This window comes from Xyrauchen texanus, chromosome 49, assembly GCF_025860055.1.
Source record: "Xyrauchen texanus isolate HMW12.3.18 chromosome 49, RBS_HiC_50CHRs, whole genome shotgun sequence".
Classification (NCBI taxonomy): domain Eukaryota; kingdom Metazoa; phylum Chordata; class Actinopteri; order Cypriniformes; family Catostomidae; genus Xyrauchen; species Xyrauchen texanus.
The window spans coordinates 24923198-24936958 of NC_068324.1; the positions used below are offsets into that span (position 1 = coordinate 24923198).

Genomic DNA, 13761 nt, shown 5'->3' on the forward strand with positions numbered 1-13761 from the left:
CAGCTGCTGAGTTCAATTTGAACGTCACTGTCACATTTCCAATGTCTACATCTGTGTACCATGCTTTCTGTAAAAAGCTGGGGGTCTCTTTTAGTTCCACTGTCCTGATGAATAATGAATCAACAGTGCCATTTCTATTGTGTTTAGGCTGAGTGTCTTTTTTTCCAGACATGCACACTGAGGTGAAGTGATTGCGTTTTCCACAGGCATGACATGTAGCTCCAAAGGCTGGACACTGTTGTGGATGGTGAGATTTTCCACACTTTTTGCAGATGAATGAGTCTACATTTGCTTTTTGCTGTTGAGATGACGTTCTTTCATATCTCTTGTTCTGTTTTGCATCTTTTGTCTTCTTTTTAATGGCGTGAACAGTTTTATTCTGCTCTCCCATTGCTTGAATCTGTGTTTTTGCGGCCTCTGCTGCTCTTCATATGTCCACTGTTTTTTCAAGGGTCAGATTTATTTCTCTTAACCCAAATATAATACACTTTTTTGATCAGAAGCAGTTTGCATACCAAACTGTACTATTATACAGCTCGCTATAAACATGGTATTTGGTCATACCAAACCCATAACAGCACAAGTTAATAGTTTCAAACAGATTCCTCTCTTACCTCATAATATAAAGAAAAAATGGTACTGTTACGGTCAAACAATCCCATGCTTCATGTGGTATAAAGCAGAAACAGGGTACTGTCACAGTCAAAGGCTACATTCACACAATCAACGTTTAGGATTTATAACCATATTTACTTACAGGTGTGAGCCTTGAAATGTCCCGTTCATACAACAACTTATAGTAGCACTTTGAATACTGTCTGTGTGAATGAGCATCCGAAATCACAACCATATTCCTCCAGCAGTAAACAGTGATAGTGACTAAAATATGGCAGCGTCCATAACAACAGCATGTGTCATCACAATCGGTGCTGGTTTATTTAATAAATAATTCCAAGTTCATCCATCAGATGATTATTAATCAACAGATGTTTTAAATGATTTTAACAAGTTCAGAGCGCAGCCTTTATGTTGTGTGGCTCATGCCTGCAAGCAGCCAGTGTAAAACAGTGACATGATCTTTGGATAAAAAACAGCTAATTTCTCCATCTCTGTGAGTTAACGAAACCCCACATGAAATACATGACACATGTGTGTACAATGCAGCATGGCTCTCTCACATTAAATTACGTGACTAACTAGTTGAACAGTGCAGTTCTGTTCACACAGCAGGTTTGCACATCACTTTGGATGAAAGAGTCTTATAAAAGAGTAAACGTAAGCATCTTTATTTATTTATCAAAGACTGCAGCTCATGTTTCTCTCTTTTCTAATTAACAATTTTATCTTTAACTTTGTTTGTTATTCCATCATAAAATTATTCAATTTGTTGTTAGGCTTATGAAAGTAAAATAATAAAAAAAACACAATTTAAATAATTAATTATCAAAAATAACAAAAGAAAACAAATTCTGTTTTGTAAATGGGTTGTATTTTCTGGTTTTGATCTTGAAGCCTCATTTACAGTCTCATATTGTAGATAACATAATACTGTGGATCAGGTCATGTGTGGTTTGAAGTGTGATAATCTTACCTCAGTATCTCCACTTTACATTGATGATTCTCCAGTCCAGCAGAGAGCAGCTTCACTCCTGAGTCTCCTAGTTTATTCCCAGACAGATCCAGTTCTCTAAGGTGTGATGTCAGAGCTGATGCTAGAGCAGCACAACCTTCATGTGTGACACCACAATACCTCAACCTGCAGAGAACAACATACATATTCAACATACTGCTCAGTTCAGCAGAAAGTTCTTGTCATATAGAGTCTAAAATAATGTAACTTGCCCATATGATGGTAGGGTATTATGTGTGTTTGCTAGGGTGTTGCTAACTGTCAAGACCTCCTAAACTGAGACCAAGTCAAGACCAAGACCAGAGTGTATCAAAACTGAGACATGACCAAGACCAGTGCAAGTCCCACACTGCATGACACACTTATGATACAATGTGGAACATGCAAACCATAGGCACTCCTCAAATTGATCTGAAAGATCCACATTCCCATAAAAACACCCACAGAAATCAGTTGAAGATTCCTCTTCATTCACCTCTTTTATTGCATATATGTATATGTGTGTGTGTGCGTGCGCATCAGTGTACCATGAGAAGTGTCTTGATAAAATCATCTAAATGCATTGTAGAGGTGAATTGTGTGTGAACTTTCCTTTGCTTTCTATGTGCAAACAAATATAAACAAACACTAAGGAGCTGAAATAAACTTAACCATCTTTATTCAACACTCCTTTTCAAGTTTTACCATCCACCTAAAACAATAATGTTATGATGGACAAAATATTTAAACTGGTTGCATACAATACTTTGTAATGAAAAATATACAGAATTGGCAACTTTAAAACTCTCCTACCATCTCTATGCCTTAACTAAAATACCAGGAAAAAAACTATTTATTTTGAGGAAATTGATAATTTTTCTGGCCCTGCGATGGACTGGCGACCTGTCCAGGGTGTCCCCCGCCTTTCGCCCAATGTTAGCTGGGATAGGCTCCAGCCCCCCGCGACCCTGTACACAGGATAAGCGGTTGACGATGGATGGATGGATGATAATTTTTCATGGCACACCTGACACTGGTTTAGGGAGCCAAATTGTATTACAGAAGATTTGTCTGACATCTCTCAGACAGCCACAGTTTCTTCTCCTGTCTCCCGCATTCCCGCTCTTTGAGTGTGTGAAGGGGCGGGGAGGGGTGACAGCCATTAACAGTAACGCAAATTTCAAATTAGAAAAGGGTCAAGTAATTGCTTGCATTTTAAGCAGTGAAGGTTTACATCCAATCACAGTAATCATGCTAAAATCAGACAATGCAAAAGGCAATTTAGTGATATCCCCGCAGTTGTGGCCTTGACCGGTCTAGAAATAAAATCCAGAGTCCTCTTTGTCCGAGACAGAGACAGAGTAAAAATGTGGTCAATTCCATGACGAGACCTTCAAAAAGTGGTCTTGAGACCAAGACCGATCTCAAGTACTACAACACTTGTTGCTAAGTGTTTGCTATGTTTAAGTGAATGGCAAATTTACTCTTTGTCCAGCAGGATTTTCATTGTGTAAGAGAATACAAACATAAATAATAACCTCATGTTTGATTAAAACACAAAAAAAAAAAAAAACAGAAAAGATGAAAAGAAAAGGAAAAAATGAGGTGAATTCACTAAACAGTGAAACTTTTGTTTGCTGTATTTCAGTGTAAATCCCAGTGTCTTATGGTGTTCTCACACCTGTCTCGTTTGGAACATTCGCTTCAGAACCTGGCTTGTTTTGTTCCTTAGTTCAGTTTGTTTAGTGATATATGAACGCAGCAATCACACTTAGATCCGAACCAAAACTATCAGACTGACTGCAAACGAACTCTGGACCATTTCGCTTCTGGTGAGAATACAGTCCAACCCAATGTAAGAAATTAAACAAATAACCCCATAACCCTTTGTAAGACATTTACATTTACATTTATTCATTTGGCAGATAAACTTTGGATAAAAACATCTGGTAAATGACTAAATGTAAACAGCTTCCTCTATTTAACACATACTGCAGTTCATGTTTCTCTCTTTTTTAAATTAACAATTTTACCATAACATTTTCTTTATTCCATTATAAAATGATTTAATTTCTTGTTATCATTTGTTATCAAAAATAAAGAAAACAACATTTTGTTTTGTTAAACGTTTAAAGCTACAAAGCCTCATTTATAGTCACACATTTGAGATTTTAACATGCTATATATCAGGTAATTTCTCAGAGAGGTGATTTTACCTCAGTATCTCCAGCTTACAGTGAAGTTTATCCAGTCCATTAGAGAGCAGCATCACACCAGAGTCTCCTATTTCATTCCCAGACAGATCCAGTTCTCTCAAGTGTGAGGGGTTTGATCTCAGAGCTGAAGCCATAACAGCACAACCTTCATCTGTGACACCGCAATACCTTAACCTGGAGAGAGCAATAACACACTCTTCAATCTCGCAGTTTAGCAGAAAAATAATTGTCATATAAAGTCAACAATAATATAAAACTTGCCAATATGATGTTAGGGTATTATGAGTGACTGTCAGGGTCTTGCAATGTGTTTGATATGTGATTTGAGTGACTGATTAAGTCATTCTCTGTTCAGCGGGAATTTCATTGTCAAAGAGAGAGTAAACAAAAAAATAAATCATAACCCAATTACTGACTTCAGTATCTTTTTATTTACCTGCTTAGAGGAAAAAATGGGAATGGAAAAATTTAGGGGTGAATTCACTAAACAGTGCAACTTTAATGTGCTGTATTTCATTGTAAACCACTGTGACTTAGGGTGCTATACACCTGGCTTGTTTGGAACAGTTGTTTCAGAACTTGGCACGTTTCTCCCTTAGTTCTTTTAGTTAAAGCATATATGAACACAGTACTCACACTTGGATCCAAAACAACTAGACCTGAACTAGGTACTCCTAGTCTGACTACAAACAAACAAACTCCTACTTGTGGTGAGAATTCAATCCTACCCAACAGACCAGCAAACCAAACATTATCTCAATAAAAACCATAAAAACACTGATGGATCCACAGAGTAGAATTTTTAGGTAATCCTGTCATTGAAATACATAATCAAAACATGGATATAGCCATAATTTCACATTTAAAATAATATTTTATTGATTGTATTTTAGGACAATCACCTCTCTATGACCCTGAGTACTTTTCAAAGCAGAAATGATACAAAAGCAACTAATGATGGATTAAAAAAAAGAACCATGATGGAATGTGTCCCGGTTTTCAATTTTAATAATGTGACAGGGTGAAGGGTGGGGCTGGGTCATGATTTTACACTCCTGGTCCCTTATCAGGCTAATTATGCCTCCGAGAGGGATAAAGGCCGACAGCGGATGGTGGTGCGAGAGAGAGAGAGAGATTGTTTATGGGCAGCTGACCGTCATGTGTGTGTTTGTGTCTTTTGTTTAAGTTTTTCATTAAAATATAATTTATATTGTCAAGCCGGTTTTCGCCTCCTCCTTTCCCTTATATCCATTTACACTGGTGCTGAAAACCCAGAAAGGAGGAGAGATACCACCACCCCAATGGAGCAGCCACGTCCGTCTTCCGGGGGATGGAGGAGCTCGGCAACCTGGAAGCGGAGGAATTGTTCGCCGACCGCGAAGGGGAAAAGGGGCTCCTAGCCGACTGCCTGGAGCGGGGCATTCCGTCCAACAGGGGCTGGCGCGGTTGTCGTTCACTAGAGGGTGGAGGAGTGGCCGAGGACCAAGCTACGGTGTATTGGAAAACCAGCAAGTGTTTTTTTTTCCTCTCTCTCTCCTCTCTCTCTCCCACTGCCACTGCGCATTGGCCTTTTCCCTATCTTTTAAATTTTACAGTGGGTTTTTTTTTGGGGGGTACTACACTGTTATTTTAATTATTTTTGTTTCCTTCCCCCTGTCCCCTCCCAGATTCAGTAAGACGGGGATGACCTGCCGGCAGACAGGGCTTAGGGCACGCCCTCCCCCAGGAAAAGAGGGGGGGGGGTGGGTATGTACATCATGCTGGGGGCTCCACTGAGCTGACTGCCATCTATGTGTTTGTGTCTTTTGTTTTTAGGTTTTCATTAAAATATTATTTATATTGTCAAGCTGGTTCTCGCCTCCTCCTTTCCATTGAATCTCTTTACAAATAGGATTATACTTTTAACCGTTATATCGATGTATGAGCTAAATCCTACAACACGTAAACATTTTGAACAATGACAGGACAATTCTCACATGTGACTAATTTAAACAGTTTTCAGTTTTGAAAAATTGCTTGCAATGTGTCTGCGAAAGACTGCCTATGGAATTGTTGACAATGCTTTGTAGTGAGTCTGAAAACGGAGAACCCATGTGAAATGTGGCAAGCCGTTAAATACAATAAAAAATTTTTTTGAAAAAAGTGAATCGTAGCATGCAGCACAATTGATTTTCCCCTTAAGTAAGAATGGGATTGTAGACGTTCAAATAAATCAATGCAAGAGAGAGTGGTTTAATGTGCAAAAGGTGCAACTATTGAAAACGAGAAAAGTATCTGTGACTATGAATACAGAGAAACAGAAGTGACAATCTTACAAAATAAAATGAAGGATTCAGGATTATAAACTTAATGAAATGCAAGTCAAAGACAGTGTATAAACACAGCTGAATTGATAGAGAGACTTTAATCAGAACACACTACGCACTTATTTCATAATTCAAAGTGAATGAAGGTTGAATCCTGATTGTCCAATGCAGGAATAAACTTGGGCATGCAAACACCATCAACAACATACAGTATTAGCAACATGGCTCAACCACGCAATGCGGCAGGGACAAGAAAGCAATGTTTGCTTGGAAAGCAAAGGCATAGATTGAGACATGATTTAGTGTTTCTTTCACATGCGAGTAAGCAAATGCAATAGGCTGGCTGGATCATGATTGGATGAGATGCCTGAATTAAATAGACTTAATGAATTATGTAACTAACTGTGATTGACATTTTTAAGAAATCTGAATTTAATTAATTTATGTATCAGCAACAACATACTAAAAAGATGCTAAATACAGATACCTAGTATCCAGAGAGCGACTTTGAAATAAACGAGTTGGACTCATACAGGCTAGATGGCTCTTACAAGTTAAAAGACTGGTTATTAAATCAAATAACCTGTTCAAAAAGAACAAATCAAACCTAATTCAGAGTCTAAAGTCAGCTAATTGGTTGTTTCTGTTAAAGTGAGCCAAGGATTACAGAGGAGCCTGATAAGTGAGCTGCTGATACTATGAGCATGCATGTAACAAGGACTTGAACAAGCCTGGGGCAAAAAGTAAGTTTATTAATAACAAACAAAACATTCTGGAAAACATTTTTGTGCAAATATTTTACTTCCAATCATAATTGAGTTGTTATAGCAGTGTGTCATATGAGGCAGAAAGCTGATTATTGGCAGGTGAAGCTGATAGCAGGTGTACAGCTCTTCGACAATTACAGCTACAGAACTGTCAATAATCTGGAAATAGACAAACCATTTATTTTTGTAATTGTCTATTTATTTACAATAAGTCTCAGCAGTCAACTGATTTGTTTTATTCTTGATACATAATTTATTATACTATGGTATGGGAAAGTCTGTCATGTCTTGTTTCGTCTCGTCATGGTATGTCTTTTTTCTGTTCTTTCCCTTTTCTCTGTCGCCCTCTGCTGACCCTTATAGGTTACTTTTCCTTTCCTTCCTCTCCTTGCCCAGCTGTTCCTTATCTCCCCTTAATTCCTTGTTTATTCCCTTCCCACCTGTTCCCGTTTCCCCGCTAATTAGATCTCTACTTCTTTCCCTGCTCTTGCTGCTTTCGTTGTCTGAGTCTCACTAGAGTATCATACGCAAGAAGCAAATCACTGTCCAGTTTGTCGCTGTCCAGTCCAGTCCAGTCCAGTCCAGTCCAGTCCAGTCCAGTCCAGTCCAGTCCAGTCCAGTCGGCCTCCGCTTTCCCACACTACCTGTTCACTGCTAACCCTTTCGATATTTGCATTCTGTCCAGTTCGTCCTACGCAGTGAGTGGCCTGGGCGCTACAGTCTCGCCTCGACCCCTGTCTACCCTTGGAGACAGCTCGCAGCCTGTCGCCGCTTCACTACTACCCTCGTCTGCTGTCTAAGGACTCACACTGAAAGTTATCAGCAGTAGATTCTGTTATTTACCGCCCCTCTGCGGGTAGTTTGTGTTTGCCGTTTACCTCTCAAGGAGAAGATTTTGTATTTTTCATTTTGCTGCTTTGAACTGTCATTAAAGACTCTCTTTTGTTATATCGCTTTTGGGTCCTCACTTACCAGCACGACAAAGACCCTGTCATGTGGGCACTGAGGTAGGCATGATGTCATAACTTCCTCTTGAACATATTAAGATTGAGAAATTAATTTAAGAGACTTCTAGCTTCGTGGAGGTTTGGAAATCACCATTTGAAAGAATTACAATGTGTCAGCGGATCATATTGCAGAATGCAGAACTTTCTTATGATGTATAGTTTGTCATGATTAAGATTTGAACATGTTGAGAACATACAGTTAATGCAAACTATACAGATTGTGAGATCGACGATCCCTGCCAGTTATCATTTTTTCATGCAAAAGATTTCAGTTGAGAGATGTCAATTATTTGTACTATTGTTTATTGTGCATGCAGATTATATTTTAAGTTGTTATAAGAGGGACGAGTAAGAGTTTTGCTGCGACCACTCTGCATACACTGTCCAGTGCATATTGCAGGGAGAGACATAAAAAAGTCATCATGTGATAAAGTTTGCAGTGTGTCCAAAGTGCGGCAAGGCAGAAACATCTGCCATCTGGCTACATCCTCTGACTGTGGCTTACCTCCGTCTTCTGATGATACTATCAGGAGTGTTTCAGTCAGCCAGAAGGTAATCCTGTCAATGGATTGTGCTGTGGGCTTAGTAGCCCTCAGCGCTAAGTCAGTAGCATGGCACAACTCCTTTATGGCCTTGTTTCAAAGCCTGCCTCCCTCATTCAGCTTCTTGAGGTCGTCTGCTTAGTCAACCTGCAAAATTACCATAGTGTGCAGCATCGATATGGCCAGGACTGCTGCGGCATAGGTCTTGTTCACCAAGGCTGATGTCATCCTGCAGTGATTAGAGGGAAGTGAAGGCCTTGATTCCCACATGTCTGCCAAAGCTATGTGAGAGAGATGGGCAGCCAATGTCTCTTCCACGATTCTCCACCATGCAGCTCACCATAGTAAAATCAGAAGCAAATAGATTTTTCACTGAGTAAGGCTACTTCAAAAACCTCAAAAGCTCTTGATGGAGGTCAGGAAAAAAATGGAAGTGGCCTTAGACGGCTCAGGGTGAAGCTCATCAGAGAAGTCCAATTTACGTTTATCCACCACTTGCATAAGTGACTGCAGGTTTAGGTTTTGACCCGCTGGGGCAAGGATTTGTAAGCATAAGCACTCCAGCACATCTGATGCTGTCATCCACAGCACATCATCCTGCTTGAATGAAACCACTGCACAGGCCCTTGAGCTAGGAATACAACTCCCATTAGATGGGAGAAAATTGACAATTTGGCTCTGGGAAGGGCAACACACACTGGAAAAGATCTGGTGCCTGACCGGTCTTCATCTCTGGTTCTTGGCCAGGGTTCTAAGGCTCAAGTGGCTCTTCAGTGACAACAGAGCTGGAGGGGCAGGGATGCTGCGCCAATCTTTGTTTTCACAAAAAAAAGGCAAGTGTTACATCCCCTGAAGCATTGTGCAGCTGGTGGTGCTGTGTTATGTTGCTCTTTCTCCCTCTTCTTTCTGTTTCTTTCTCTCTCACTCTCCTCTTCTTTCACAGGAATGGACCATGGTGGAATCAGCTAATTCCTTTGACTGGTGCATGTAGATTGGTGCATTACTTCATCAGTCAAAGGAACAGTGAAACCTCCAATAACAAGGGCTAACAGGATAGTGAAACCTGAGTATAAATCTGAGGAATGTGACACATTGATAAGCGGACACTTATTATTGATAAGTGTCATCAGCTAATAATCATCAGTGTGATTTTACACATGCATCTACTAATTTACACCAATTTCTGCTAATGGAGCCTCTACTAACAAGCTGATGAGTTAAATCAGGTATGTTAAATAAGGGAGACATCCAAAATGTGCAGTGTTGGGGGTACTCTGGGGTACCCTAGAAGCAGGGTTGGGAACCACTTACCTGGGGCTCAGAACTGGCCTGCAAGCTACAGAATGGCACTGAAAAGTGTGTAAAAATATTTTTGGGTTTCTACTGTTACCTGATTTGCAGAATTCCTTTAGCTAATCAAGAGGTAAAGCAACACATACAGCATATGCAAATAAACATTGTTAATAATAAAAATAATCTTAGTGAATTCCCCCATAGGTGACCAAAGTGCATTAAACAGGCAAAAGAAGTCAAATTAATAAATAAATGACTAAATACCAAAAACATGGATGTTGTGAGGAGTTAAATTGAAGGTAATTTTATTTGATAAAAGATGAATGAAATCAAAATATAATTGTTTAATTTCAAAGCCTGCTGTTCTAGTGCAGAATATGACATCTTACCACAGAATCTCCAGTTTCCAGGGAGGACTCTTTAGTCCAGCAAAGAGCAGCTTCACTCCTGAGTCTCCTAGTTTATTCTCCGACAGATCCAGTAGTCTCAGGTGTGAGGGGTTTGATCTTAGAGCTAAAGCCAGAGCAGCACAAACGTCCTCTGTGACGCCACAATAACTCAACCTGTAGAGAACAAAGACACTCTTTTCACTTCCTCTGTTCAGAATGGAAAATATATACAGCATTTTTATCACAGTCTTAAATTATTTAAAATTACATCAGTCTTTTATTTATTTATGTTTTTTAAATTGGTCAGCATTTGATCTTAATTAACTTAGAATGAATTATCATTAAAAGGAAAACAGAAGAAAAATAAACTTGATGAAAGTGAAGATAAATTAAATCAGTTTGGTGATTCAAAAAACAAAATCTGGTATGCTCCGAAGTTCTTCAAAAAATATTTGAACGTACTCTTGAATGAGGAAATAATAATCAAGGCACACTTCCAGACCAAAAATATACAGTATATGGTAAAAGCCTTTATTGTCAATGGCTATAACAATAGTTAAAAACAGTGGAAAAAAGAGGGTTGAAAACCTCAGCGTATCGGCAAAAATGCCTTCTTCAAGGTGCAGCCTACAACACACAAAAGTGACTTAAAAAAAGACTCTCACTTCATTATTGCTAAATTGGTCACACCTGCTCAGAATAAATCACTAACACACATAATTTAGTGTCGAATCCACTAGGTGGAGTATATCTAGGTACCTATATCATAGTAAATTATGTCACAATAAAGAGAGAGAGGAAATAAATGTGTGTATATATACATATACCACAGTTAGTTCCTCGCATCTGATTGGGCGAGAGACGTTCCATGAGCACTGATGGTCTGACACCATCAGCACTCCGACGCTTCACTCCTTTTGTGTTCGTGCCATTCTAATCTTAAGCGAAAGAGCAGATCTGTTAAGAGCGATGTTTTGTCTTTTTTTGACATTACAAATGTTAGCCAGCAGGTGGTGGCAAAAGATAATTTTTGTGTTTAATATGAGCCAGTTAGGTGATGGGAAGGGAATCCACATCAGCCATTTACACACAACAGCTCTTCGTGAACGCTTTCTACACTTACTACACTACACTAAAGTAGCTAAAGTAGGAAATAGCTTTAAATGGCTTAAAATGAAAAAATTCAGCATTAAGGCTCATCACAGCTGAGAGACACAACCGACTGATTAATTATACAATGGGTACTGTTTAAAATGGTGGAGAACATTGCAGATTCTATAGTGATTGACTCTTGTGCACCGGCTACCACGAAATAATGTGAAATACCCTCGCTTAGACACAATTTGTCCACTGAGAATGCTGATCTTCAGAAAGCTGACAGCATCTCTGCTTGGTAGTGGCAACAGGTGATCGCACATGCTCTGTCTCTCTCTCTCTCTTTCTCTCTCTCCCTCTCTCTCTCTCCCTCTCTCTGCGCATGCGTGAGCGTCTGAGCTGAACGGGTGTGGAGTGTGTGGAGTGCGAGAGCGTTGGCCTGCGGGCTGTGTGAGTTTTCTATCTTTTCTTCTTTCTTTGGCAAAGTTGTTGGGGTATTTGTGGAGGTTTTGCTGGATTTAGGGAAAGTAAAACGCTGCTGTTCAGCATGTGCTGTCAGAGATGGCAGCGTCGGAGAGCGTACAGCTTGATAAGCTGACGCGGAGGAATGGCATAAAAGTTATCCCCGCGGAGCGTTGCTCTATAGAGGACTGCAGCATAGCAGTTGCTCAAGTTGTGTGATGTAGGAATATCTTGTCGGCATCTAGGATGAACAGTGCGATTGTTTTGTTCCTAGATGACGTGAACAAGGTTACTGAAATAGTCGCGAGTGGAATTGTGTTAAATAAGTCATACACACCGGTAATGCCTTTGCTGCAACCGTCGAAAAAGATCTTGTTGTCGAATGTTCCGCCTTTTATAAAGGATGAAGTGATCCAAAGAGAACTGGCCAGGCATGGAAAAATTGTTTCGCAGTTTAAAAAAAATCACCTTAAATTGCAAATCTGCGCAGTTGAAGCATGTTGTTTCTTTCCGGCGGCAGGTGTACATGATTCTGAACAACGAGAGTGCGGAGTTGAATCTCGCAATAAAGTTTAGAATTGATGATTTTGACTATGTGATTTACGCTACATCAGAGACAATGAAGTGTTTTAAATGTGGACAAGGAGGACATCTTGCTCGTGCGTGTCCTGAGAATGTGGAACACGGTGCAGTACAGAATAATGTTGAAGGTGAGGGACAGAAAGATAACGTGGAGAATGAAAATCAGGATAAAGGAGGGGAAGTGCTTGAAAATGGTGAACAAAATAATCAAAAAGAAACTGTAAATAGGAGTAATGAGGAAGAGGTAGGAGAAGAGGAAATTGAAAAATAATTTGATGCTGCTGGCCCTGTTGTGAATATAGAAGTCTCAGGAGACATTGATATGGTGGAGGATGACAATCTGTTTAAAACACCGGCTTTAAAGAGAAAGACAAGTGGAAAAAGTAGAGGACAAAAAGCTAAGAAAGAGCAGTTTCAAGATGAGCATACAAAGGAAAAAGAAAACATGTCTGATATTGATCACAGTAACTCAGATGAGTCTGTAACAGAGAGTGAGTGTGAGTCTGTAAGTTCAGTTGAAGATCAGGAAGGAGTGCTTACACCCTTGAAAAAATTTAATCTTTTTTTGCAGAACACAAAAGGCATGAAGGGGGTTCAAGTGCAAGAGTTTTTTCCTGATTCTGAAATGTTCATAGAAGCTGCAAGAATGTCAATGAAGGAAGTTGGGTTGGGGGGGTCTCACAGAACAGGAAGTATATAGGTTAAAGAAAATTGTTAAAAAGTTGAGATCCAGTATGTTAAATGATGAAAAGGAAGTGTTTTAATTTTTCTTTTTTCTTTGTCAATTTCTTGTTTTTGTTTTGGACAGTTTCTTTTTTTCTCATTTATTTATGAGTAATCTGAGACTGGGCAGCCTGAACGTGAATGGTGCAAGGGACTCTAGGAAAAGAGCAATACTTTATGAGTTGATAAGACAAAAAAAGATTGATGTTATGTTTCTTCAAGAAACACATAGTGATGAAAAAAATGAAAGTGAATGGATGATGGAATGGGAAGGAAAGGTGATCGTGAGCCATAAGACTACCACTAGTGGAGGTGTAGCAATTTTACTAAGAAATAATATAAATCCAGTCTCATGTGAAGGAGAGCATGTAGTCTGGGGAGAGTTGTTGAAATTACGGCTCAAGTTTGAACTTTTTACGGTTGTATTTATAAATGTGTATGCCCCAGTATTGGGAAGTGAAAGAGTGTTGTTTTTAAACAAAGTTAGAGATATTGTAAAAGCTGTAAATCTGAAGAGTTTTTATTTCTAGGAGGTGATTTCAATTGTACAGAAGACGATAAAATTGATAGGAATCACAAAGAACCACATATGCATTCACAGTGTGTTTTAAAACAAATTCTAAATGAATGTGAGTTGTATGACATTTGGAGGGTTTTAAATAAAACACAGAGGCAGTACACATGGACACAAGTGAGGGAACATTATGTGACAATGGCTAGGCTAGACAGGTGGTACTGTTTTAAACATCACTTTAATATTATTAAACAAT

At 39.3% G+C, this 13761-nt stretch overlaps 1 protein-coding gene across 2 annotated transcripts in view; it reads right to left on the reverse strand.

Annotated features, from left to right (window-relative positions):
• LOC127640063 (NACHT, LRR and PYD domains-containing protein 3-like) overlaps positions 1–13761 on the reverse strand; it is a 69647-nt gene that overhangs the window by 34837 nt on the left and 21049 nt on the right. For both annotated transcript variants that reach the window (XM_052122440.1, XM_052122441.1), the window contains exons 8-10: positions 10130–10303; positions 3826–3999; positions 1592–1756 (exon numbers count right to left, since the gene is read on the reverse strand). In XM_052122440.1, the coding sequence (XP_051978400.1) occupies positions 1592–1756; positions 3826–3999; positions 10130–10303 (513 nt within the window). The remainder of the gene's footprint in view (positions 1–1591; positions 1757–3825; positions 4000–10129; positions 10304–13761) is intronic.